The sequence below is a fragment of the Peromyscus californicus genome, unplaced genomic scaffold (assembly GCF_007827085.1).
Source record: "Peromyscus californicus insignis strain IS unplaced genomic scaffold, ASM782708v3 Scaffold_1__1_contigs__length_55948999, whole genome shotgun sequence".
Lineage (NCBI taxonomy): Eukaryota > Metazoa > Chordata > Mammalia > Rodentia > Cricetidae > Peromyscus > Peromyscus californicus.
Window position 1 is genome coordinate 113718 of NW_026294492.1, and position 25456 is coordinate 139173.

Sequence of the window (25456 nt, forward strand, 5' to 3'; positions counted from 1 at the left end):
TATCATTGACTTAAGAACTAATATCCACATGTTGAGATAACATACCATATTTGTTTTTCTGGGTCTGGGATACCTCACTCAGGATGATTTTTTTCTTGTTCCATCCATTTACCTGCAAATTTCACGATGTCATTTTTTTTTAAACAGCTGAGTAATACTTCATTGTGTACCACATTTTCTTTATTCGTTCTCTTGTTGAAGGACATCTAGGTTGTTTCAAATTTTTAGTTATTATAAATAGAACAGCAGTGAACATGGTTGAGCAAGTTTCTTTGTGATAGAATGAAGCATCCTTGGGGAGTATAGCTGAATCTTGAGGTAGACTGATTCCCATCTCCCTGAGGAACTGCCACAGTGATTTCCACAGTGGCTGTACAAGTTTGCACTCCCACCAGCAATGGATGATTGCTCCCCTTGCTCCACATCCTCATTGAATGAACTGTCACTGTTTTAATGATCTTAGCCATTCTGATAGGCTTAAAATAAAATCTCAAAGTAGTTTTGATTTACATTTCCCTGATGTCTAAAGATTTTGAACATTTCTTTAAGTGTTTCTCAGACATTTGAATTTTCTCCACTAAGAATTCTATTTAGATCTGTACCCCATTTTTAATTGGATTATTTGTTTTCTTAATATCTAGTTTTTGAGTTCTTTATGTATTTTGGATATTAGCCTTCTATAGGATGTGAAGTTAGTTAAAAACTTTTCCCATTCTGTATGCTGCTACTTTATATGAATGACAGTGGCCTTTGCCGTGCAGACGCTTCTCAGTTTCATGAGGTTTCATTTATTAATTGTTGATATTAGTGCCTGTGGTAAGAGTATTCTGTACAGAAAGTCATTTCCTGTGTCAATAAGTCCAAGGGAATTCCCTACTTTCTCTTCTACGAGGTACAGTGTATCTTGTTTTATGTTGAGTTTTGCATAAGGTGATAAGTATGGATCTGTTTGTATTCTACATTCAGACATCCAGTTTGACAAGCACCCTTTGTTGAAGATGCTGTCTTTTTTCTAGTACATATTTATGGCTTCTTTTTCAAAAATTAGGTGTCCATAGGTGTGAAGATTTATGTCTTGGTCTTCAGTTTGATTCCATTGATCAATGTGTATATTTTTGTGCCAATACCATGTTGTTTTTATTACTACTGCTTTGTAGGACAATTTGAAATTGGGAATAGTGATACTTTCTGCATTGCTTTTATTATTCAGGATTGTTTTAGCTATCCTGGGTTTTTGTTTTCTTCATATGAATTTTTTATTGTTCTAGCTAAGACGTCAAGTACTTTATTGAATAGGTATATAGAGAGTGGACAACCTTGTCTTGTACCTGAATTTCTCTCCACTTAAGTTGATAGTGGCTTTGTAAACTTTCTGTTGTTGATATCTAGCTTTAATCTGTGGTAGTCTAATAGGATGCAGGGAGTTATTTAAATTTTCTTGTATCCATTGAGACTTGCTTTGTGTCTGAGTATATGGTCAATTTTGGAGGAAGTTTGATGAGGTGTTGAGAAGATGGTATATTCTTTTGTGTTTGGGTAAAATGTTTTGTAAATATATGTTAGGTTCATTTGGTTTATAAGGTCTGTTAGATCTAGTATTTCTGTTTAGTTTTTGTCCAGATGACCTGTTTGTTGGTGAGACTGGGGCACTGAAGTCTCTCACTGTCTTAGGGTTTTTATTACTGTGAAGAAACCCATGATTATGCAACTCTTATGAATGAAAACACTTGGGTGATTTGCTTACAGTTTCAGAGGTTCAGTCCATTATCATCATGGCAGGAAGCATGATAGCATGCAGGCAGACATGGTACTGGAGAAGTAGCTGAGAGTCCCACATCTTGCAGGCAACAGGAAGTTAACTGAGACATTGGGCAGTATCCTAAGCACAGGAAACCTCAAAGCCCACCCCTACAGTGGCACACTTCTTCCAACAAGGCCATACCCACTCCAACAAAGCCACATCTCTTAGTAGTGGCACTCCCTATGAGATTATGCGGGCCAATTACATTCAAACTACCAAACCTACTATCAGTATGTGAAGGTCAATATGTGATTTAAGCTACACTAGCGCTCCTTTTACAAAAGTGTGTTTGGGCATAGATGTTTTAAGAACTGAAATGTTATCTTGGCGGATTTTACCTTTGTTGACTATGTAGTATCCTTTTCCTATCTCTTTTGATTAATTTTGGTTTGAAGTTCATTTTATCAGATATAAAAATGCCTATATGCTTGCTTCTTGGGTCCATTTGCTTAAAATAACTTTTCCATCTTTTAGGCCTGAAGTGATATCTATCCTTGATGTTAAGGTGTGTTTCTTGGACGCAGCAGAAGAATGGATCCTGTCTTAGCATCCACTTTGTTAGTTTGAGTCTTTTAATAGGACTGTTGATGTTGAGAGTTATCAATGACCAGATTAGTGACTCCTGTTATTTTGTTTTGTTTTTATGTGTGTGTGCTTCCCTCTTTTTATTTTGCTGTTCTGCGATTACTTATTTCCTGTATTTTCTTGGGTGTAATTAACCTATTTAGCACTTTTCTGTAGGGCTGGATTTGTAGATAAATATTGCTTAAATTTGGCTTTATCATGGAATATCTTATTTTCTCCATCTATGGTGATGGAAAGTTTTCTGATTATAGTAGTCTAGACTGGCATCTGTGGTTTCTTAGAATCTGCAGGACATCTGCCCGGGCCCATCTGGCTTTTAAAGTCTCCACTGAGAAGTCAAGTATAATTCTAATAGGTCTGCCTTTATATGTTACTTAGTCTTTTTCTTTTGCAGCTTTTAATATTCTTTCTTTGTCCTGTACATGTGCTGAGGGGACTTTCTTTTCTGGTCTATTTGGCGTTCTGTATGCTTTGTATATCTTTATAGGCATCTCCTACTTTAGGTTAGGAATATTTTCTTATATGATTTTGTTGAGAATATTTTCTGGGTCTTTGAGTTGTGTTTCTTCTCCTTCCTCTATTCCTATTATTCTTACATTTGGTCATTTCATAAAGTCCTAGATTTCTTGAATGTTTTGCTTCAGGAGGTTTTTTTTTTTTTTTTTTAGATTTAGCATTTTCTTTGACCCATGTATCCATTTCTTCTATCATGGCTTCAATGCTTGAGATTCTCTCTTCCATATCTTGTATTCTGTTGGTGAAGTCTGCCTCTGTGGTTCCTGTTCGAGTTTCTAAATTTTTCATTTCCAGACTTCCTCAGTTTTAGGTTTTCCTGATTGATTCTATTTCTATTTTCAGGTCTTGAACAGTTTTATTCATCTCCTTCAACTGTTTGTTTTCATAGACTTCATTAAGAGGTTTATTCATTTCCTCTCTGAGGATCTCTGTCATAGTCATAAAGGTTGTTTAAAGATCTTTTTCTTGTGCTTCAGCTATGTTGGAATACTCAGGGCTTGCTGTGGTAGGGTTGCTGGCCTCTAGTGGAGACATACTGTCCTGGCTGTTATTGATTGTGTTTTTACACTGGCAAATAAGCACCTGGGATTGGGAAGACTATAATTCAAGGTGTTGATATCTGTACTTTTCTTTGGTGGGTGGCAGCTTTGTTCCTTGGTTTTTGTTTCCTCTCTGGTTCTTAGGACAGTGTGGTGATTGTGCATTGCCTGGTATGAAATTTTTCTGGGGTCCTAATAGGTATGTCCACTGGAGGTTCTAGGTAAACTGAGTTTCTGAGTATTGGGAGCTGACACTTAGGAATGGGGATGGACTGGGTGGTTGGTTGGAGGGGTCCACAGGAAGGCAGAAAGCAGGGTATTCCACCAGGATCTGTTTGGTGGAATGGGGACAGAGTGAGGAGAGGCCACAGCAGAAGATCTGCTACAGGGCTGAGGATGAGACTGGGGATTGAACATGGAGGAATGGAGGGAGTGCTAAAGATTGGCTGTTAGCCAACTTACTTCCTTGGTCATAGTAGCCTGTAGGTTCCCAGATAAGGCCTTTTGAGGTTGGGAGCTGGGACAAAGCAATGGGTGGTGGGAAAGGAAGTTTGGAGGGGAAGACCTTGTGTGAGCCACTGGAGATGGGGACAGTAGGGAAGAGAGGCTGCAAGAGGTATTCTGCTGCAGAGCTTGGGATGAGAATGGGAGATTGTATTTGGAGGAGCAGAGGGAAAGGTGAAGATCTGTAGTTAGCCTGCCTGGGACCCTGGCCAGAGTGCTTATTTCTATTTGTTATGGTGTCTGTTAAAAAATTTTGTCCATTTAAAATGTGCATTGTCTTGTTTGTTTTGTAAATTATCCTTACATATAATGAATATCTAACACTCAAGTATAAATATATATTTGTGCATATACACACACATACACATCTTGAATATTTTTCAAAATGGTTCACCTGACCATTTTCTCAGTGGCATCTAAATCATGGGGTATCATTTCCTATAATACATTTAAAATTTCCTCCACTATTTTGGCTTCTCAAATTCTAGATCTATTTATTTACCTGTTTTTTTTTTCCCCCCAAATGTGTCACTGAGGGCTTGGTCCTTTTCTCTCAGCCCATACCACCCTTTGCCTCTTTCTGCATTTGGTGGATGTTTCTTCAAGTTCATGGTCTTATTTTTCTCTCAGATATGCTCTTTAGACAATAGTGAACTCTTTCCTCAAAATTTTATGCCTTCAGCTTAAATTATTCTGCTTGTTTCTCTCCTCTCCATTTCTGTCCTGGTGACATTCACACCTCCTTTTAAGTCCTTGAGTACATCTGACATCCCTGTCTATAACTGCATCATCAACTGTCATTTCCAGTCTGTCTCTGTCTTGACTGACTTCTCCAGGTCTCAGGTTACATTTTCTTGTTTAGCCATTTCTTGTAGTTTGATGAGTGCTAGACACCTTGACAGTGGCAATTTATGAAGATGAGGTTATATTGTATTCTAAGTTCCTCCATGTTGTGTGGAAGAATGGCTTCAGGCTCTGCCTTGTCCTAGTTTACTTCATTGTCAAGCAGTGTTTGATCCCATTTTTAATGCATAAGCCAGGATGACACTTCAGTATCACATTTGAACATGTAGAAACCATTACCTTTCCAGAACCAACTACAAGGCAGACTGGTAAACTATTCATGCAAAGTAAAAAGTACCATCTATGAGCTGACTGGCATACGCTGGGAACACGCAGATGAAACAAATAAAGGCAGAACAGAAAAAGCAGGTCTCTGACCTTAAGAATGCATCAGACCAATAAAGAATTCATCACCCTTATCTGGACAACATAAAAGCTGAGGCATCTAATAGCACCATGATGAAGCAGAATCCTTCTACTCATCATCTGACCATTTGGTGAACACACAACAGGAAGGACAGGCAAAAGTCTCCTAACTGTCTGCAGGGTTTCAGCTTAGCATATTCACTTATATGGGAATTCCAATCAAGCTTCCTTGTCATCAGTTTCCAACTTAAATTGATGTTCTTCCAGATCTGCACCTTGGAGACATGCCTTGGACTAACCTCTGCCTTGAACCTGCTAAGCTCTGTGTACCTCTAGCAGCTCTTCAAATATATGGATTAATGTGCTAGTTAGTTTTAACTTTCAACTTGACACAACCTAGAATCGCTTGGGAAGACATTCTTAAAGAGGAATTATCTAGATCAGGTTGCCTGTGGGCACGTCTGTGGGGAACTGTCTTGACTTAGTCATCATCGGGGCACCATTCCCCAGCAGGAGCTCCTGAACTGTAAGAGAAGCGAAAATTACTGAAAAACAAGTAAGCAAGATTTCATACATTTGTTTCACTCTGCTCTTGACTATAGATATGATGCAACCAGCTGCTTCAAGATGCTGCCACTGTGACTTCTCTCCTACAATGAATTGTAACCTGGAATTGTAAACTGAAATGAAACTTTTTCTCCTCTAAGGTGCTTTTTATCAGGGTGGGTTGGTTTAGGATAAATATTGTTCCAGGGAAGGCTTCAGCAAGTCATCTGAATTACAAAAATATAAGGGATTCTGTGAAACTTTCTGTAAGATCACATTACCTGATCAGTTACAGGCAGTAAATTTCAGTCAGAAACAACACATGTAAACAGAAAGTTTGGATATAGATCTTAGTTCCTGTACTCAGCTTCAAATCTTGAGCCTCTCACTTTTCCTCTATTTTGCTATAATGACAACAGAGCATGGATGTGGGTATCCTATTCAATGGTTCTGCTGAATGACCACAGTATCTCCTCAACCTCACATCACAATCAGGATCTGAATACTTATAAAAGCCTTAAACCACTGAATTCCAAAGCCAAGCAAACTATAAGGTTTTCTTTTCTGAAAAGTGACTATGAAATCTCAAGCCAAGAAAGTCCTTTTTTTTTCAGAAGCAACTAAAATATTTGAATATTTCTAAATTTTAAAATAATGTCATACTATTAATATATTAGGAAGAGTTTATAAAAGTTGAGAAGAAAAAACTTGCTTTGTAAACCTCATAGCTTCAGTGAACTTAAGATCTGGAAATCATTTTACATGTTGACAATTTGTTAATAACTCAGGCTAGGGGTCAAAGAGTGTCATTCACATCTTATTCTGAATAAATTTCCACTGAAGTAAGAAAGTTGATCACTACTTCTAAACTAGAACCAAGGTCAGGAACAAAAGCCCAGAGATCAGCCGGGCGGTGGTGGCGCACGCCTTTAATCCCAGCACTCGGGAGGCAGAGCCAGGTGGATCTCTGTGAGTTCGAGGCCAGCCTGGTCTCCAAAGCGAGTTCCAGGAAAGGCGCAAAGCTACACAGAGAAACCCTGTCTCGAAAAACCAAAAAAAAAAAAAAAAAAAGCCCAGAGATCAAAGGACCCCTCCCTCTTTTTCTATTAGAATATTAGATCATAAAATTAATGCCATCAACAACCAACTCTCAACAGACATTAAAGCTCTCAAACAAATAAAAACAAACCTCAACAGAAATATAAAAATGGTACATATGGGAAAAGTACATCTAGAAATGGCTTTCTAAATTTTCATTCTGTATTAATCCATGTCTCAAAATTTTAATTTACAAGGTTAATTTGCTAAATTGATAAAAATCCCATGAGAAGTCAAAGAAATAAGAACACAACTAGGTTTATATAGTATTTAGAACAGCTGATAAAAACTTAGTAAAAAAAAAAAGAGTTAAGTCTCTCAAGAGGCTCTGAAATGCTGCCTTTCTTGAGAAGCAAAACTTTAAACACTGACATTAACATCTTCCACCTTTGTTTTCAGATCAGTGTGATCTTTCTGGGGCTTGACTTTTAACTACTTACTTTGTCTTAAGGAAAACAAGTTTGTCGAATTAGTAAGTCAAAATCTATGTTCCTGGTCAGACAATTAACCTCCTTAAACAAATTTTACAATCAAATTATCCATGTGAACTCCACTGCTCCCTCCCCAGTACCTGTCTGTGGAGAGGGACAAAGAGCTCAGAGCAAAGGGCAGAAAAATCTTTGCCTTATACCTGCTTCTCAGAGAATTTCAGGGAGATATTGGCTTAAGACAGGATCATAGATACATGGCTTGTCTGTCATTTTAAAAAAAAGGAAAAAAAATAATTCAATATATTTAGACCTTAAATGGTAAAGAATCCTGTCATTTTACAACACCATTTGCAAATGAGTGAATAGACAAGGACCTGTGACTCTTAGTAGTTAGAATGTACAAATTTTACCTTTGACTACTATCAACTTTGTATTTTGGAACACTAAATATTTATTTTTTTAATAGGGAGAAAACTCCTGAGAATAAAAATAAAAAAGAATAAATGTAACAGAGTTTAAAAATTAAAAAAAAAAACTTTTATAAAGTTAAAAAAGTAGAAGAGTAGTATTGACTCATTTCACAGAAACTGAACATAGTGAGCCAATAGCCAATTCTCCTTAATGAAGATGCCATAAACTGGATGGAAGTTATTACTTATTCTTTTTAACCTCCAACATAGCAATTTCCAAATAACCAGATGCTGCTATGGTATTTCAATAACAGGCCACAGAGTAGAATAAAACAGCACCTTAAACCCAGCCCTATTATTCTCTAAACTTTGTGTGCAGGTTTACTAACTCATTATCAACCCAAACATTTCCTCATATCTCAAGGAAGTACCTTGGCCAAGCAGGAATACAGAACCTGTTCACTTGGTAAACACAGAACAGGGCAAGGCTTCTGCCCCAGGGCAGGGCATTCCTGTGGGTGAGGTAGTTTCTCAAGTCTTTGTTCCCTGCTCTGCCTTAACAGGAGATGGGTAACATTTATTGAAATGAAGTAAAAATGGCACTTTTTGACAGTAGAGAAAACTGCTTCCTATTGTTACCAGTCCATTCAGAGCTCTAAAAAGGAACATACAAGCACTATATCTAGAGGCGCAGCACTCAGGGCACTCTCCACCCCCACCCCTCTAAGTATGGTGTTGCAGAACCAGTGGCCCTATGTGAAAGACCTTACACCTCTTCTTCTGGAAGCCCCAAACCCATGTGAGGCCCTCCTCTAGGGGAATATCCCTTCCTAGAGACCCCATTCCCACAAAAGCCCTACACAATTCTCGGCTCTGGATCAAAGGTGCAGCTCTCCCCATCTGTGTCAAATACACAGGATGCCATTTCTCAAAGCGATTTAAAACTAGAAGATGGTAAAGTATCAGATATTAGAAAAATAACAAAATGCAAATCAGTCTTCAAAACTGGAAATGCAGGAGGAGTTTTTCTGTAATGAACTGAAACGACTGTGGTTTACAGTCAACCACAACCTTCATGACCAAGAGTGTAGAAACTAATCTTGAGTTCTGGGTCTGCAAATGGATCCATGGAGTATGAACTTGGTGGATGCGCACAGACAAACCCAGGGACTTGACTGATTCTCTTTCACAATGCCCTTTTCAAGAGGAAGAGTGGACACAGTACCGACTTGCCCCAGCCGCTCAGACCCGTACTCACTGATGCCCGCCGCTCCGCTCGGTGCCGGAGCTCCTCACACCAGCCCAGGAAGAGGAAGGCGTTCTCCTTGGCCAGCCTCTCCAACAGGACCCGCCCAACGGGCGCGCACCTGATCCAGGTGAGGGAATAGGTGTACGCCCTGCTTTCGCCAATGCAATCACCAGTCCTAGAACCTTGCTCAGAACATAGCTCAATTGCGTCCACCCGCCTCATTCCTCTGGAACCTTCTAAACCACCCCTCTTTTTAATCGGGAAAACCCACTGATTGGGCAGTAACGCGGCCTAGGGTCGGTGGTCCAACGGGGTACCCTGCCCACGAGGGCGGTACCTCAGAGCAGAGAAGCACCGCCCAGGGAGGGTCCGCGAGCCAGTGTCCCAGAGCTCATTGGCCGCCCTGGCACGTCCTAATCCGCCCTGCACAACACCGTGCCACCCTGACCTTATCTGCGCGTAGTCCCGCGTTCACTCCGCCCTCTGTCCCTAGGCGTGTGACCACAGCCTAGCCGAGAGGAGACTCCAGACGCTGTTTCCAGGCCCCGCCCTCCCGTCAGCCCCGCCCCACAGCCCAGCCCAGCCCTCCAGGCCACTTCTGGCCCCTCCTCTGGCGGCGTGCAAACGTGAGGCGCGGACTGCGCAGGTTTGCAAGCAGAACACTTGCGGTACGCATGCGCCGAGTCCTTACGCGGTCTCTGGGCGCCAGTGTCCGTACCGAAAGATGGCAGAGGTTGGGTCCAAGTCAGTGTTGTTCGTGTGTCTCGGTAAGGGCGCGCCGGCTTAACAGTTTTTCTCTTTGGGACCCTGAAGTACTGCTTGTGTTAAGCTTCTGAACAAGAACACTGGGCGGAGGGAAGCAGAGACAGGAGGCCTTGGCTGGTCCCGCGCCGAAGTACATATTTGCCTGGCTTTTTCATACCCATCCCCCATCTTCCGGTGCTGCTCTGAACCTAAGATCGCTACAGTTTTGCCCCAGATTATGCCTCTGCTCTCCTTCCTGCCTTTTCCAAGCCCATGCCACCCTCCCAACTGCCCTTCCTCCATAAATCTTTGTCCTACTCCTGTCTCTCCCAATTCTGTGGCCCTTCTCACTTGCTCCTCCTCCCCCACATCTGTGTCTCCCATCACCTGCTGTGTAAGTTACTTTCCTTATCTCTGTGATGAAATATCTAACCAAAACAATCTAAGAACAGATTTGTTTTGCCTCAGTTTTAGAGGTTTCGAGACTTTCTTGAGTGATTGTTGATTCTGGTCTTCAGGTGGGCAAAGCATGAGTCAGACTACTCCATGTGGACTGGAAGCACAGAAAGGGAGACATGGCGGTAGAAAGCAAGACCAACTTTAGCCCCAGGAACATGCACCCAGTCATGTGCTTTCTTGTGCAAGGCCCCACATTACTTTCCATCACTCTCCAGTAATTTTATCATACTGTGAATCTAATGGATTAAACCATTGACTAGGTCAGAGCCCTTATGATCAAATCCCCTCTGGATACGCCATCAACAACATACTGAGAGTTGTGTTTTTCTAATCAGTTATCATCCCTGCCCTTCCCTCATGCCCTCGTCCTTCACCTAACTTGTCTTTCGTCCTCCAAACCCTCCCACCTCTCACCTGCCAACTGGTTCAGGTGGCTTCATGTCTCTAAGTGTGACTCCCTAAGCTAGCCCCTTCTACTTTAATGGTTGGAGTTCTTGGTTCCCCTCCATTGTGCCAAGATGAACCAAGGCTGTGGGAAGAACATTCTGACAGTGTCCTAAGCAGGCTTGCTTGGTGTCATCTTTGGGTCACAGTTGCTGTGGTTCTCAGCAGTAGTCTGTCTCTTCTTTAGGTCTCTCAGAAACCTTGGTTTCCAGTTCCTGGGGCAATCACTCAGTTTTTAAAAAAGTTTTAAAAAGTTTTTTAAAAAGATGAATAATCTTTCAAATATCTTCCAACTCAGAATTTTCATTCTCAGAATTTCAACAATGATTTTCCTTTATAGAATATATGATTAATTTTTCTTTCAAAGTTCTTACCTCATTGCCTCCACCCTGAGGGGAAAGACCTAAATTGCCAACAGTCCAGTTATTGAGATCTTTTGCCTTCTGCATTTCCTACAGAGTAGCACTCCTTGTCTTTAGGACAGAAATAGGCCAAGACTTTTCCTGTCCACCTCTCTATCTTTCCACTCACCCGTAGAGACTACCTTTAAGAAATTGTTGCTGGCCTGCTCTGATGGTGGTCTCTGTGCATTGATGGTGTGGTTTTGCTTAGAAAGCCTTATGTGTTATGAAGTCAAAATCAAAGACTCCTGTCTTTTCTTCCCTAGACCATTAGTCACTTCCTTTTACCTTCTATAAGAGAAATTTTATTCTACAAATTTAATTTTTATTTGACAGCCTGTTGAGTTCCTAGTAAGAGTTATCTTTCTTGTGGGTAATAGCTTATTTTTCCACCTTCAGTACAATATAGTATGTGATATTTGCAAGGTGTCTGTACTAGGTAATTTCTCTGAAGAGAAAAGTACAAGTACAAGTTATTTCATGTTGATAGTGGACATTACGGTCTTTATTGAAGGCCATGGAAACAACATATTTGTTAAACATTGGTTTCTTTCAGTACCTATTAGTATGCTCTATTTCTGCTTATTATAGTTAACTATCCTGGCATATTGCACTAGTGTGACATTTAAAGAGAAGTATTTGATTGCATATATTTGTCTTCAATATAATTCAGTATTTTGTTTTTAACCACTGGAGATGCATATAGTGGTGAACACCGCAGATGAAGCCTTAGCCTTTCGGAAGCCTGTGTTCTGTCATTATCAGTCAAGTAATGCTAGTGGCCTCATTCAGTTGGTGTGAAGTGTTCAATAAAAGCAGAAACAGAGTGGGAACTGGAATTACCTGAAGGTGACCAGTAAGCAGAGACCTGAAGGTGGGCAGGGGGCATGTCTGTCCTGGCCCTGAAGACAGAGCATGTGGTTTTCAGGTGAGAGTTGTAACTAGGGCAGTCATGATACCTGAGTTTGGAGACCAGGCAGCCTTTCTCAGCCAAGCTTTCTTTGCCCATGGGTATCAAACATATATCATTCTAAATACATTAGGAGAAATTAGGTCCTTATGTACAGTGTATACTTTAGGTCAGGCATCTACATACTCTGTAAAGAGCTGGAGTGAATCCTTAAACTTTGTGTGGCGAGCAATAGTGTAATCATAGATGGCTAATAAGCAGTCAAGCTTGGTTATGTTCAGTAGAACTTGTTCATAGATACCAGCATTGGGACTTGAGATAATTTTCACATATCACAAGATTTTCTGCATTTGCATTTTTTAATGATTTAAAACTAAAAATTTTGTTAACCCTCTGGACTATATGTGAGTATGGTAGGCCATGAGTTGTCATTTCTGGACTCCTATTTGGAGTGCAGATCATGGGAGGCTGTGTGAGGACTTGGGTTTACTCTGAGTGAGATAAGCGATGGGAGGTTCAGAGCAGAAGTGGGGAGGGGTATAGTTTGTTCCATCTGCAGTGTGGAGATTAGGCTGCAAGAGGCCCTGGGAGAAGCAAGGATATCCTTCTTAGTCAGATGTGTGCTAGTCAGGTGGTAAGTTGCTAGTCCAGGAAAATTTGAGGGTAGTACAGATGCATTGTACCCATAGCCCATTTGGAGTACAGTAAAAGCTGTTGTGTTTGAAATGTAAAAGTTTTATTCCTTCAGAACATTTCGTCGGGCTCTTTTACGATGAAGTGTACATGTACAGAACCATCAGGAGTTTGTCAGTCATAGGGCTATTGGTTAAGAAGGGCATCTTGTTTTATTATGATTATGAGAGGAGCTTTTTAAAGCTGGTCAAGACTAGACAAAGGCAGGTGTGATCTCAGCTCCAGCCATTTTGGTTGGTAAGAAACCAATGTCATGTTTAAGTTCCAGAACTTGTAAAAGGTAAAATCTGAGGCTGAGGCTCCATGTTTTTCTTATGGCTAGTGTACTGACTTCTAATGTATATATATTTTTTTATTTGTTCATTTTTGATGGGGTCAGAAATCTAACCTAGGATCTTGTATATACTAGGCAACATCTCAACTGTGTATCTTTTAATAATATTAATTTTAATAACACAAATTGGGAAGCTAGAGGCTAGTTATTAGCACTGGTTATAGCTAGTTATTTATTGATCTTGTAGGTTGTGTGACTTGTAGTCTCTGTAGAAATAGGGTACTTTTAATCTACACTTACATATCTTTAAATACAGCTGTCTGGGCTGAAAGTATGAGTGAATATGCTAAAATGATGAAATGGCCCAGATTTTTGTATTGTAGAAAAACAAAACTTATTTCACAGTTAGTGATATGCATATTTTTATACAGAAGTGGAGACATTTTGCATTTTATCTTTATATGCTGAGATATTACATATCAATTATTTCTAAAGTTCCAAAATAATGACAGTTGTCCTAATTTGCCCATCATTATTGGCTATAAAAAGTATTACCTGGATAGGTGGTGATGTGCATGAAGTCTTTTGGTGGTGAAACTTTATGAGGAAAATCAGGGTTAGGGAGATCTTAGTTGGAGGGACCTAGGTTTTATCCCCAAAACCTAAGTTTAAATAAAAGAAAAAAAACTGTATATGGTAATATACTTTTTACAATCCCAGTACTGGGTAGGTAGAGTCTTTTGGGTCCCTGAGCCTCTTGGCCAGCAAGCCTGTCCTACTAAGGTTGCTCTAAACCAGTAAGAAACCTTGTCTCATGGAGGAGGAGTGGATGGGGAGGGGAGGTAGATGGGAAGTGTGGGGAGGGAAAGGGAGGAGAGGAGAGAGGGGAAACTGTAAAATAAATGAAAAAATGTTAATTAAATTAAAAAAAAAACCTGTCTCAGAAAACAAAGTGGACAACACCACCTGACATTACCCCCATCCTCTTTATGCACCTGACACCTGCCTGTGCACCCACACATATACAGAGAAAAATTAAACAAAAATTAAAATGTAAAAAAAAAAAATCACAACCAGGACTAGCATTATAGAGGACATTCGAAATAAATTCCTGTCTTAGCTTTAATGGTTAGTCAGTAAGACTTTTTATTGCTATTAAAAGCAAAAAAACACAGTATATAAGAAGCCAAATAATTAGTCTTGTAGCTATGGAAGGATGTACAATTATGGCAGGAACTGGTCCAGGGACCAGAGCATCTGTTTCATCACATGTCAGAATGTCTGATTGTATATAAGAAGCCAGGAGATTTTGACCTCTACAGTTTCTTTCTTGCTTGCTTAATTTTGTTCATAATGTTGGGTTTATGTCATACACCCAAATATGTTATTTTGTTTTGCTGTGTACCTGGAACAAAGTCTCTTACATCCTGCTTTCCTGCCTCTTGCCCCCTGTAGCAAAGCAGACTTCCTCTAAGATAGGACATAGACTCTGTAATTCCTGTAATTTCCTTTAAGAAACCTTAAACCCAGAAATATTATTTCCCATTCTCCCTTAAAGACCTGCATTCTAGAGTTGATCCCACACTAGGAGGAAAGATTGGGACACAGACAAACATCACTAGGCTCCTACCAGTCTCCCTGCATGTGTTTCATCAGGAAGAGGTGCTTTGTCCAGTCAACAACTATCCATTCTTATCAGACTTAGTCATAAAATTATATATGCTAACTCTTTAACAAATGGGAAGTGGGACAGTTCTTTCAAAACTCTTTGGCTCTTCAATCAGAAGGTTTCTGTGTCAAATAAAACTAAATAGGTCTGCATGTTTTTCTCTTATAAACCTGCCTTATTAGAGTTGTCTGGGCTGATTAAAGGGTGGGTGAGGAAAGGAGTCATACTTATATACCTAGTTTCCCATTGCCTTTTTCATGTAACCTCACAGAGTATCTCTGTCTTCCATTCTGAGCTCTTCTGAACTTTCCCACCTTGCAGGAAGATATTGTATCTTAAACAGCTTTCTGTCTGCAGGCCTACTATACTACTTGGCTCAAAAGTAGTAGGCATACAAAGTCAGTGTGTTTGGTAAGCTACATTGCCAGAACCTTCAAATTGTTCTCACTGGCCACACCAAGTACAGACTTGGCATGGGATTAGGGCTCCATGTCCCAGACCCCTCAATTCATGCTCTCTGATGGCAGTCCCTGCCTTCTGTGTCTGGACTAGTACAGATGCATCCCTGCATCCTGCACTTCCTACCTTCAGGTCCTTCCACAATGCCATTTAGACTTTTTATCCTCTGGACATCAGTTCAGTCTTAGGTTCCCTGGCATCTTATTTAGCTTTGTGGAGTCTTTGTTTCTCTAGTCTGGTACTATTGCAGCATTTATTTATCAGCATTTATTATTATTTTTATTATTATGTTGTATCTTTTCAGTATATGAGCATGCCTCATTGTTGATCTGCTTGCAGAGGTAAGGTGTCTTTTGACATTCTTGGTATAGTAAGGAATTTGGTTCTTGTTCAGATTGGCTCACCTTTGATTTCCTTGTACTTTCTTGGAATGATGGAGCATCTGTTAACACCTGGAAGCCCCATAGTTGTATGTTGTTGGGGGACTCGGGTAGGTCCTGATTCATCATCTCCTCACATTTAACTAGTAACTCTGAATATCAGTACTGTGGTTAGCTTCCTGGCTTGGCAGTAGTACTCTTAGCATATTGTCAGTCAATGACAAGAGGGTTAGGTGTCCCCCAAGGACAAGAAGACTTCTTATTTGGGACCTCCAAAATGAGTTTTCCCTCCCTCCATCTGTCTTCAATCTGTATCTTCTTTTGAGTCACAACCATGTCTCTTACCTGAATTCTAAGGAATCACTAAACCTGAGAAGCAGGGGGAGGGAAGGCAGTTTGTAGCCAGCTAGATTGGGGCTTCCAACCTAGCTATTGATGTCAGAAGTTGGGGACAGATGAGGCAGTCAGGAGAAACCTCTCCCTGTTTCTCTAGCTGGCTAACTCGTGGGACCACAGTCTTCTTGGGATAGGGCTTTGCATGATTACTCAGTAAAGCTTGTGTTGAATTGCCTTGTATTTTAATTTGAAATGTTACTAATCTTTATTATGTTTGGTATACTTAAAAATATATATTCCTGTTCTAATGTACTTATTTTAACTTAAACTAAGCTGATTGCAACCCACTTCACTGATTTCAGAACTTGGTTTTGGTTCATTGCTAGTGAAAGTTGATTTGGGTTTTATTTGCTTTCTTGAGCTTTAGTTACCTCAACTGTGAATGTGGTTTGATCAGTGGTTGTGCCAAGGAATTCTTCACCGCTTTCCCAGTCTTAAATGCAGTTACTGGGTATCCACTTTGAGAGTGGTCTACCCATTCTGTAAGCCAGGAGTTGATATCTACCTTTCTGCCACAACTAACAACCTGTATGTCTTCTCCCTTTTTTTTTAAGGTAACATTTGCCGGTCACCCATTGCAGAAGCAGTTTTCAGAAAATTGGTAACTGATGAAAATGTTTCAGATAATGTGAGTACTGTTCAATAGTGTAAAGAGTCCAGGCTAAGTACCTATGGGCAGAAAGGTGCCAGAACATTCTTTTTCTCTCCTGCAGTGGAGGATAGACAGTGCGGCTACATCCACCTATGAAGTGGGGAACCCCCCTGACTATCGTGGGCAGAGCTGCATGAGAAAACATGGCATCCCCATGAATCACATTGCACGGCAGGTACTGTACTGGAACTTGACGTATGTTTTGTGTTACAGTGGGCCATTGACAGCAGCGCTGTTTCCGACTGGAACGTGGGCCGGTCCCCAGACCCAAGAGCTGTCAGCTGCCTAAGAAATCATGGCATTAGCACAGCCCATAAGGCAAGACAGGTAGAAAAGATCTTGTTTAATTTCTACTACATAGAATCCCATAATTTGAAAGACTGACCACCCTATGTGTTACTGGATGTATTTGGTTGGGGTGAACTAACTTGCTACCTGTGTAGTTCTAAAGGTTTAGATGACCTTGGATAACTTGTTAGAGTACAAATAAAAGGCATAAAGTACAGTGAGACAGTCTTGACTCTGAGGCCTTGAAAAGCAAAGACAGAAGCTCCTTCCAGAGCAGTTTTAATGATTAGCTTTAGAAGTAGGATTTCCATGGAATCTTTTTGTTTTTTTCTTTTCCTTTTGTTTTTAAGAAAAAGTTCTCTTGTTTTTTTAGTTTGAAAACACTAGTAAAGAATATTCTGTAGGTCGATATCACATTTTTTGCTTATGTTTACAGGTTCTTTCTCTTTACTGATTTCTACCCTTTGTGTAAATAACTATTCTAGTATGGTTCTTAAAGTTTTATTTCCCTAGTCTGTCAACCTAGTTTTACTAGATGGCCTGTTGTTAGGATGCTAGTTCTTTTTTGACTCAGTAGTAATGTCTTGGGCTGTGAGCTTAGTGTGGTCAGCTGTGGAGAACAGCCCTTGTTGTTGAAGTGTTCCTTCGATCAGCTTGTCCATGAACTGAATATGACACTGAGGTTACGTGGATGCTTCTCCCTTTCATGGAGAGGTCACCCCCAAAATTCCCTTCTGCTTTTTAACCTGATATGAGTAGGATCATTTGCATTTTCTTTTGTTGAGTCAGGGTGATACTCTGTAACCCAGACTAGCCTCAGACTCAAGGCAGTCCTCCTGATTCAGCTTCCCCAATGCTACCCAGGGATTGTGGGTATGCACGGTATCCCTGGCACAGAGGTGGAGTCCATACATTCATAGTATCTTCTCAGTGTTTCTGCTAAGTGTAACAGCAGTTGTCCTGGTCAGTGTTAAGTGCTTTATTGTTCTACCTGCTCTTCCTCTGCTGGGCTTGTGGGCAGCTTCTAGTGTGAGATTTCTATGGGTAGCGCTCCGCTGCAGATGGAGTGAGCACGAATACAGGATTCTAACGGGTTTATACCTAGCGTCTGTGCCTGTACCTCATCAAATGCACTGGGGATGCTTTCTTATCTTTAGAAGTTTGTAAAAAGTTGACAGTATCTCTACTTTGGAAAAGTTGGTCTGATCAATTGTTTTTGCTGTTTCTTTGGTTTGAAATTACCCATCTTTTTTTCTGGATGCTTGTTTTTCTTCTGGTCTACAGTTAAGCAGCTTTGCTGTGAGAAACCAAAGTATGCTTTTTGAATTGTGACTTGATTTTTTTTTTTAAATCAATTTTGGGAAATGACAGACTGTTGTTTTGCCACATTTTCCTTTTTTTTGTAAAGACAACTTTTATGTATATTGAACATAAAATCTTTATGTTCTTTTCTCTTGTTTCCATCCTGTCACTCTTCTTATTATGAGATTTCCTGCTAACCAGTTGTCTGCTCTAAACATTTTGCTATTTCCAGAGTCCATAAGTGTATTTATGGAGTTATTGATGTCTGTTATTTTATTAACAGGTGTTTTAGGTTTTACTTGATCTTTTTGTAATTGTAGTTTTCTGGTGAAACTTAACCTCTTATAGTTTTTTGGACATCATACTGTTACTATTATTTCATAATTTATTCTTTGGCAATTTCATATGTGTGCATAATATATTTGCTCCTATTAACTTTTCTATTTTCCTCTTGTCTCCTTCTTACTCCTTTCGATTCCTTCTTCTCAACATATCTCCCTCCTACTTTCGTGAGTGTGTGCACACACTCATCCCACTGAGTTTAATTAGGGGTGTTGCATGCCTGTGGTATGGGGTTATTTACTGGATAGTGGGGAGCTTACCATTGGCTGCTCCACTTAAGAAAAATGACCTCCTCAGCTAGGGGTTAGGCCTCATGTGTCCCGTCCCCCCAGTTCTTGCCAGACTATTGATGGGCTCCATGTTGTGCAGTAATGAAAGCTGCTGTGAATTCACAAGTGAACATACTGTTAGTATTTTAAATAAGGTTTGTTAACATCTTTCTGTGTCATTTCTGAGCCTGCTCTCTTTTTACCTTTTTGGAGTACTGGGAATTAGAGTACCTTAGGTAGGGCCTAGTACATGATTTTATGCAAACGATCTGCCACTGAGCTGTATCCCCAGCATTATTTAGTTTTTATTTTGATAGTCTCACTCTGTAGCCTAGGTTGGCCTTGATCATGATCTTCCTGCTTCTCCTTCGCAAGGAGCTGAAATTACAGACCTATAATACTAGGCCTGGCGAGTCTGTTTTCTTCTCTTTGCCATGTGGTGTCCTTGCAGGTGGTGTGTAACAATCACAGTGCCTTTGAATGATCACATTCTTGCACCATTGTTGTCAGGATGCAGGTATATAAGAGTCTCAGTCAGATTGAGGGCTTATGGTAATCGAGTACCCTGCTCTTTCTGCTAGGCCTGAGGTATGGCATAGCCAGCACACCATTAGAGCAGGGGCAGTCCTGGCATCGAATGTTGGTCTTTTCTTTACTGAGTCGACACAACTTCTCATTGGCCTGTTGAGCTTTTTTTGCCCTGGTAGGAGAGAACTTGGTCAGGCCAAGAGGAAAAGGCTATACTAGCTCTCATTTTCTGGGCCTGTGTTCTTCCAAGGCTGGCTGCAGTTTCTTCTCCATTTTCCCAGACTGACAACAAGGCAGCTGGGGCCCTGTTTTTCTACCATGGCCTTTGCTTGGGTCTCTATTCTCAAGGAAGCTCCTGGGCACTTGACACCATTGAAATCTCAGTCCTGGTGGTTGTTTGTGCGTGCTTACTCAGTTGTGGTTTAGTATCAAACAGTAATATTCACAGTGATCCACAAGTCCTTTGGAAGCATTCCTAAATTGCACATAACTTTACCTTAGATGGTATAACCTAATAGAACCCAGTGCAGGAGCTTATAAGAAAATCTGCCTGACAGTACTATCCCCTGAACTGAAAATTAAAACGTCTGTGGGCTAGAGCAATGTCTCAGTGGTTGAGTTCTTCCTCAGCACCCATGTTAGGTAGATCATAACTCTAGCTCCAGGTGATCTGATGCCTTCTGGTTTCTTCTAGCACCCGCATACAGGTGCATACCTTCACACACACACACACACACACACACACACACACACACACACACACACACAAATAAATAAACAAACAAACAGACAAATAAGAACAAATCTTAAGAAAAAAAGCCCATGGTTCTGGGTTTTTGATGTTTTAAAAAATATTTGTTTATTTTTGTTTTATGTGTATGAATGTTTTGCCTGTAAGTATGTGTACCACATTCATGTAGTGCTTGTAGAGGCTAGAAGAGAGTGTCAGAATCATTGAAACTTGAATTACACAGTTTTGAGACACCATGTGGATGCTGGGAACTGAACCTGGACCCTGCAAGAGCAACAAGTGCTTTTCACCTCTGAGCTATTTCTCTAGTCCTGGATTTGTATTTTTTAATTAAGAAAAAAATAATTTTGTTTTAGTTTTAACAATGATAAAACCCCCATAAATGGGCTGTTTGGATATGGACTTGAATGCTTTGAGAGTTAAAAGAACTCTTGGACTATAATGACTTGAGAGTTAAAAAGCCCTTAGTGCTTAGTAAGATCAGCAGGTAAGGCTCATGCATAGGAACTCAACTGGAGATGATCTGTTATCTGTGGCTGTATCCCTGCCACACTGCTGTAATGAACCAGGTATTCTTAGGAATATGCTTATGACCTTGAAGAAGTATCTTGGTTTCTGTGTGGGTTTTCTAATTATATTTGGTAATGGGATTAATTTGTCACATGCCATATCCTGTGTAGCTGCATGCAAAAATGCTTTACTGTGCATTCTTCATGAGATGAAGTTCTAGCTGCTCTTCTTAGTTATTTTAAAATCCCAAAATCTCATGTGGTTTGACTGTGTAAGCTACTAAGTGTTAACCTTTTTTAAAGGATAAATCAATTATAATAGGCGAAAATTAATGCTAAGGTATTTCTTATAACTTGAAAAAGTAACATTGTATATAATAGTATTTGCTTAATATCTTTGAAATAAGTTATAAGTCTTGGGGATATTAAAAACAATACAATGTAGCTAGAGTTTTCCTGCCTGACCCACAGTCAGGACAAATCTCTCTCACCTGCCAGTCCCACAGCTGCTCAGACCCGACCAAGTAAACACAGAGACTTATATTGGTTACAAACTGTATGGCCGTGGCAGGCTTCTTGCTAACTGTTCTTACAGCTTAATTTAATCCATTTCCATTAATCTATACCTTGCCACATGGCTCGTGGCTTACCGGCATCTTCACATGCTGTTTGTCATGGTGGCGGCTGGCAGTGTCTCTCTGACTCAGCCTTCCACTTCCCAGCTTTATTCTCCTCCTTGTCCCGCCTATACTTCCTGCCTAGCCAATGGCTAATCAGTGATTTATTTATTGACCAATCAGAGCAACAGATTTGACATACAGACAATACAATCCTTTGTAATTATTTAAATGCTATACTAAAAGTTAATAGAAGTGTATACAAAAAGCTAAAATTGCCATTTTTAATAGAATAACAAGCAAGTGACCATTTTTATTATTGTTGGCTATAGTTGTTGTTCCTTTTACCCAAGTGCTTCCTGGGTAGTCAAAATCTAGAAGATAAATTTCTTTGACTACACTTAAGGGGGCTTACATGTCTTAAACTATATGGTGTCAAAAAAAAAATGTGCATCTGATGACGTCCTAGAAGAATCCCTTCCATGTTAAGTTATGGATTTGCAGTCATGGATTCCTGGTAGACCTTCTACCCTTTGAAAATGAGTTGCTCTCCCTTTTCTCAGGCCCTGTATCTCCTTTCTGCCTTGCTTTCTGTGAGAATATTTATTGTCCTTCATGAATAAATGGGTCCACTAGAAGATCTGTTCCTTGATTAATCTGGAGTATGTTACCAAGGCCTAAGACAGTCAGTGGAATGACAAATAGAGTAGTGGAGGTGATTGCATGAAAGTCATTTCAATGTGTCAACAGAATTATATTTCTTTACTGAGGGACCAAAACTGGCAATAAACTTTATGTCCATATTTCATATTTTCTAATTGTTGCAAAGAACCTTGTACAAAATGTCCACATTTTATATTTTTTGATTATTTCAAAGAACCTTGCACAAAATTATTTTGCAGTATAATTTTGAAAATACTTAAAAATACTCTAAATTGCTTATTTTGTTAAAATTTTACTTAATGACTGAACATGCAATTTAGTTAATGAATTAACGTGTTTTTTTTCCAACTGCTGTTTTGTATGTATATAATCACTGTGTTTTGACTCCTTAATTGTAGATTACAAAAGAAGACTTTGCCACATTCGATTATATACTATGTATGGATGAAAGCAATCTGAGGTAATCATTATATACAATTGGTTTTTTAAGACAGGGTTTCCCTGTGTGGCCCTATCTGTTCTGGAACTCACAACTGCCTCTGCCTCCTGAGTGCTGAGATTACAGGCAAGTGCCCCCATGCCTGCCTTATAAGGTAATTATAGTATCCCTGTCCTCTCAGTGTGTCATAGGCCTAGCAAGTGATTGTACAGAATGTCTTACAGTTTTTAATGTACAAGGTTGATTATAATTTACAGAATTATTCAGGATGGCAGGAATATCAGAGGGTGAGGTATGGTTGTCTCAGAGATCTGTTTGCAGAGATGTGTCTTCCAAAAGACAAAGTCCAGCTAGTGTAATGAATGGACATGGAGACCAGCTGGTTTGGGGCTATAGGTTTAGAGATGATGCATTGATTTGCATTGATTCTGTTAACTGCTGTAATACAGGAGAAGTATCTTGTATCTTATTTCCGTAGAAATGCAGCACTCTAGAGTAAGTCTGATAAGATAGAGACTTTACTGGGTTTACATTTTTGGTTAATTAACACTGATGGGCTAAGATGTTAAGTAGCAATGGTTGCTCTGTAATGCTAATGTGGTCTGCAGGTCCACACCACTCATTAGTAAATTCACTTTATTACCAAGGAAGAAATTGAGGAACTGTGGACTTAAGTTACTCCCCTAAGTTCATGAGACAGATAGTTGGATATAGAAGGGCCTAAAGCCATAGCTGCTTCCACCTTGGCCTTCATGCTTTCCATTGAACTCATTTGTCCCAACCACACTTGCTTCACTCACCTGTCCTTGCACTCAGTCCTACTTGCTTCATTCTTCACTTGACCTGAACGTTGTCCAAACTGTCCCTTTGTCTTGGGATGTGGTATACATGTTTTGTTTTTTTTTTTCCACTTCTCTCCTGACATTTTATGTGTCTGAAATGATATCATTTTTATTATATCAAAATCCATTTCAAAATCAAAAGAAAACCTAATAATTGTGTGACTTAAAGATGTACATTTGGGTATCAAAATCAGTGCACTGTGGCATACAGCTGCAGGAGTCCCACAGGTCTTCAGAGTATTCTGTTTCATTTCAAATCAGGTTGCATGGTTGTATTTTGATAGGACATTTCATAAACCCTGAGCAGATGTCCCTGTTTAACTTAAAACCTTAGATCAGAAATCTAAGTTCATGTTTTGATTTTACAGAGATTTGAATAGAAGAAGTAATCAAGTTAAAAACTGCAAAGCTAAAATTGAGTTACTTGGGAGCTATGATCCACAGAAACAACTCATTATTGAAGATCCCTATTATGTAAGTACATTTCAGGTTTGGGGCCACTGTTAAGATGGGCAGGAAATATTATTCTGTAGAATTAAATGACAGGAGTGGGTCTTCTGAGGACATTGTTATCATAAACCATTGTTGGGTTTTCTTTTTATGTCCTTGCAGGGCAATGATTCTGACTTCGAAGTGGTGTACCAGCAATGCCTCAGGTGCTGCAAGGCCTTCCTGGAGAAGACTCACTAGATGGTCCTGCCCACCACCATTGAGCAACTCACTCACCAGAGCCATGCCCAAGGGTGGTGGCAGCCCTTAGCCCCATGCCCCACCTGTCTTTTCAGCTGATTTACTACTGTATATCTTTAAAATAACTGTAGGTGGAAATTAGGAATATGTTCAGAAGGATAAAAATATTTGAATAAGACAGTTTGAGGTGTGGCTAAGCATTCTTAGACTAATTGAACCTCTCACCTTGTCCTAATTACAAAATAGTGGAACAAGCAAATATGGAACAAAATAGAACCCAATAAAGTAAAAATGACCTACAAGGTCCAGATCAGCCTCTGAGCTCAGCCAGCCTGAGCACTCTGGTCTAACTAGAGTGTGTGTATGGGGCCTTATACCTCTGTCCTAGACTCTTGTGACAATAACTCCATCCATATCAGCCTTCCACTTAACATTGGAAGAGTTTAAACTCAGACACTGAGGACATTTAAATATTTGAAAGAGGAGAAGCTGGCTGTGATAATGTAGGCCTGCAATTCCGGCAGGCCATCTTGGGCTATACAGTGGAGATGGGAGCAACAGATTGATAAAATGAGCACTTTTACTCTTACTTGGTTTTTCTCTGGTGTTTTTGAGCTTTGTTTTGCCTCAATAGTGGTATGTTTGTAGTGTTCTTTCATCAGCATTTTAAAAAGTTAACAGGCAAGCATAAGTAATTTTAGTGCATTTTCAGAAAAGTGACCTCAAATTCATATGGCTATATGTCAGAAAAGAATGTGAGTTAAACTGGGAAGTTAACAAATACAACTGAAATAGAAATCTGGTGTCTGCCTCCTTTTTTATTGACAAATAAAAAAAAAAATAGCTAAAACATTGCCTCCATGTGCCTTTTTATTTGGTCTGATGTTAAGTTTGTGTACTTATTCTCAATATTAGAAAGTAAAATGATGAAAAATATAAGCACATTGCTGTGACAAGTGGTGATGTATGCTTAATTAAGAGACTCCAGGAACTACCCTTCTCTGTGAGCCTTCTTCATGTAACTGGTGCTCCCCGCCAGCTTCCTAGCTGAGTAGCTGATAACTATTTTAGCCTGACTTAACTGGTCACAACTGGTGACCTCCAATCCTGGAGAACTTCTAGTTTGAAAAGGCATCCATCCATATTTGAAAGGAAGCACGGAGACCTGGGAATATGCAGTTACCTGCTTGGCCAGAGCCCACTCTCAAAGGAGGAAGATGAAACGGCTGACCCTCTGGAGGAAAGCAACCATCCCAATACCCTCTTCTCACAAAAAGGTCATGATGTCCTGACAGAGACAGACACTTCACCAGTTGACTTTTTCTGGCGCTTGTGGGGTTTTGGTCATAGTTTTCACAAAGTTAAAAACTAGGAAAGCAAAGGGCAAGTAGTCAACTACAATAAAGAAACAGATTGAGTCAAAAGCTCTCCGTTTTAGTTGAGTAGTTGCTTCAGGATCTCAAATATCTCTTTCACGTTATAAAATCCTATTGTTTGCTTGAATTTTTACATGTATATTTTAGATGCAGGTCCTTGGAATGTGGTATTCTGGTGGCAGTTTTGTTCTATGGCTGTCCCAAACAGCACCTTGTATTTATAAGAGCTCATGAACAGAAATTTACCTTTTTAAGTTCAATCCAGTTACATTTATTTAAAATACAGCCATTAAAATTTGGAATTGCTCATAGAGTTCTTAGCTTGGCATTCTCTTACAATCATGTAGGAAATGGTGAATATGAACTTATTTGGAGTATTGATGACTAAATGACACCAAGTAATCAGGAATTTGTGTCATTTAATACACCTATACACACACACACACACACACACACACACACACACACACA

General features: G+C 39.8%; 2 protein-coding genes across 3 annotated transcripts in view; one reads left to right on the plus strand and one right to left on the minus strand.

Moving 5' to 3' along the window:
* Positions 1-9330, minus strand: part of Sh3yl1 (SH3 and SYLF domain containing 1) — a 44477-nt gene extending 35147 nt beyond the window's left edge. The window contains exon 1 of the mRNA XM_052745711.1: positions 8898-9330. Coding sequence (XP_052601671.1) covers position 8898 — 1 coding nt within the window. The 5' untranslated portion in view covers positions 8899-9330. The remainder of the gene's footprint in view (positions 1-8897) is intronic.
* Positions 9331-9526: 196 nt separating this feature from the next.
* Acp1 (acid phosphatase 1) lies at positions 9527-24412 on the plus strand. Of its 2 annotated transcripts, none has more exons than XM_052745712.1 (6): positions 9527-9655; positions 16272-16345; positions 16431-16544; positions 22037-22098; positions 23288-23393; positions 23532-24412. In XM_052745712.1, exons 1-6 carry the CDS (start codon positions 9613-9615, stop codon positions 23607-23609), a joined length of 477 nt encoding a protein of 158 aa, XP_052601672.1. In that variant the 5' UTR covers positions 9527-9612; the 3' UTR covers positions 23610-24412. The 2 variants fall into 2 exon arrangements, with proteins under 2 accessions (XP_052601672.1, XP_052601673.1); XM_052745713.1 differs by lacking the exon at positions 16431-16544 and adding an exon at positions 16583-16696.
* The last annotated feature ends 1044 nt before the right edge of the window (positions 24413-25456 follow it).

What these genes read in the sequence shown, in the direction of transcription:
- Acp1 (XM_052745712.1), top strand. Translation starts at nt 9,613, where the DNA reads ATGGCAGAGGTTGGGTCCAAGTCAGTGTTGTTCGTGTGTCTCG. An exon ending in ATGGATGAAAGCAATCTGAG is followed by an intron (nt 22,099 to 23,287) that starts GTAATCATTATA and finishes TTGATTTTACAG; the next exon opens with AGATTTGAATAGAAGAAGTA. An exon ending in TTATTGAAGATCCCTATTAT is followed by an intron (nt 23,394 to 23,531) that starts GTAAGTACATTT and finishes ATGTCCTTGCAG; the next exon opens with GGCAATGATTCTGACTTCGA.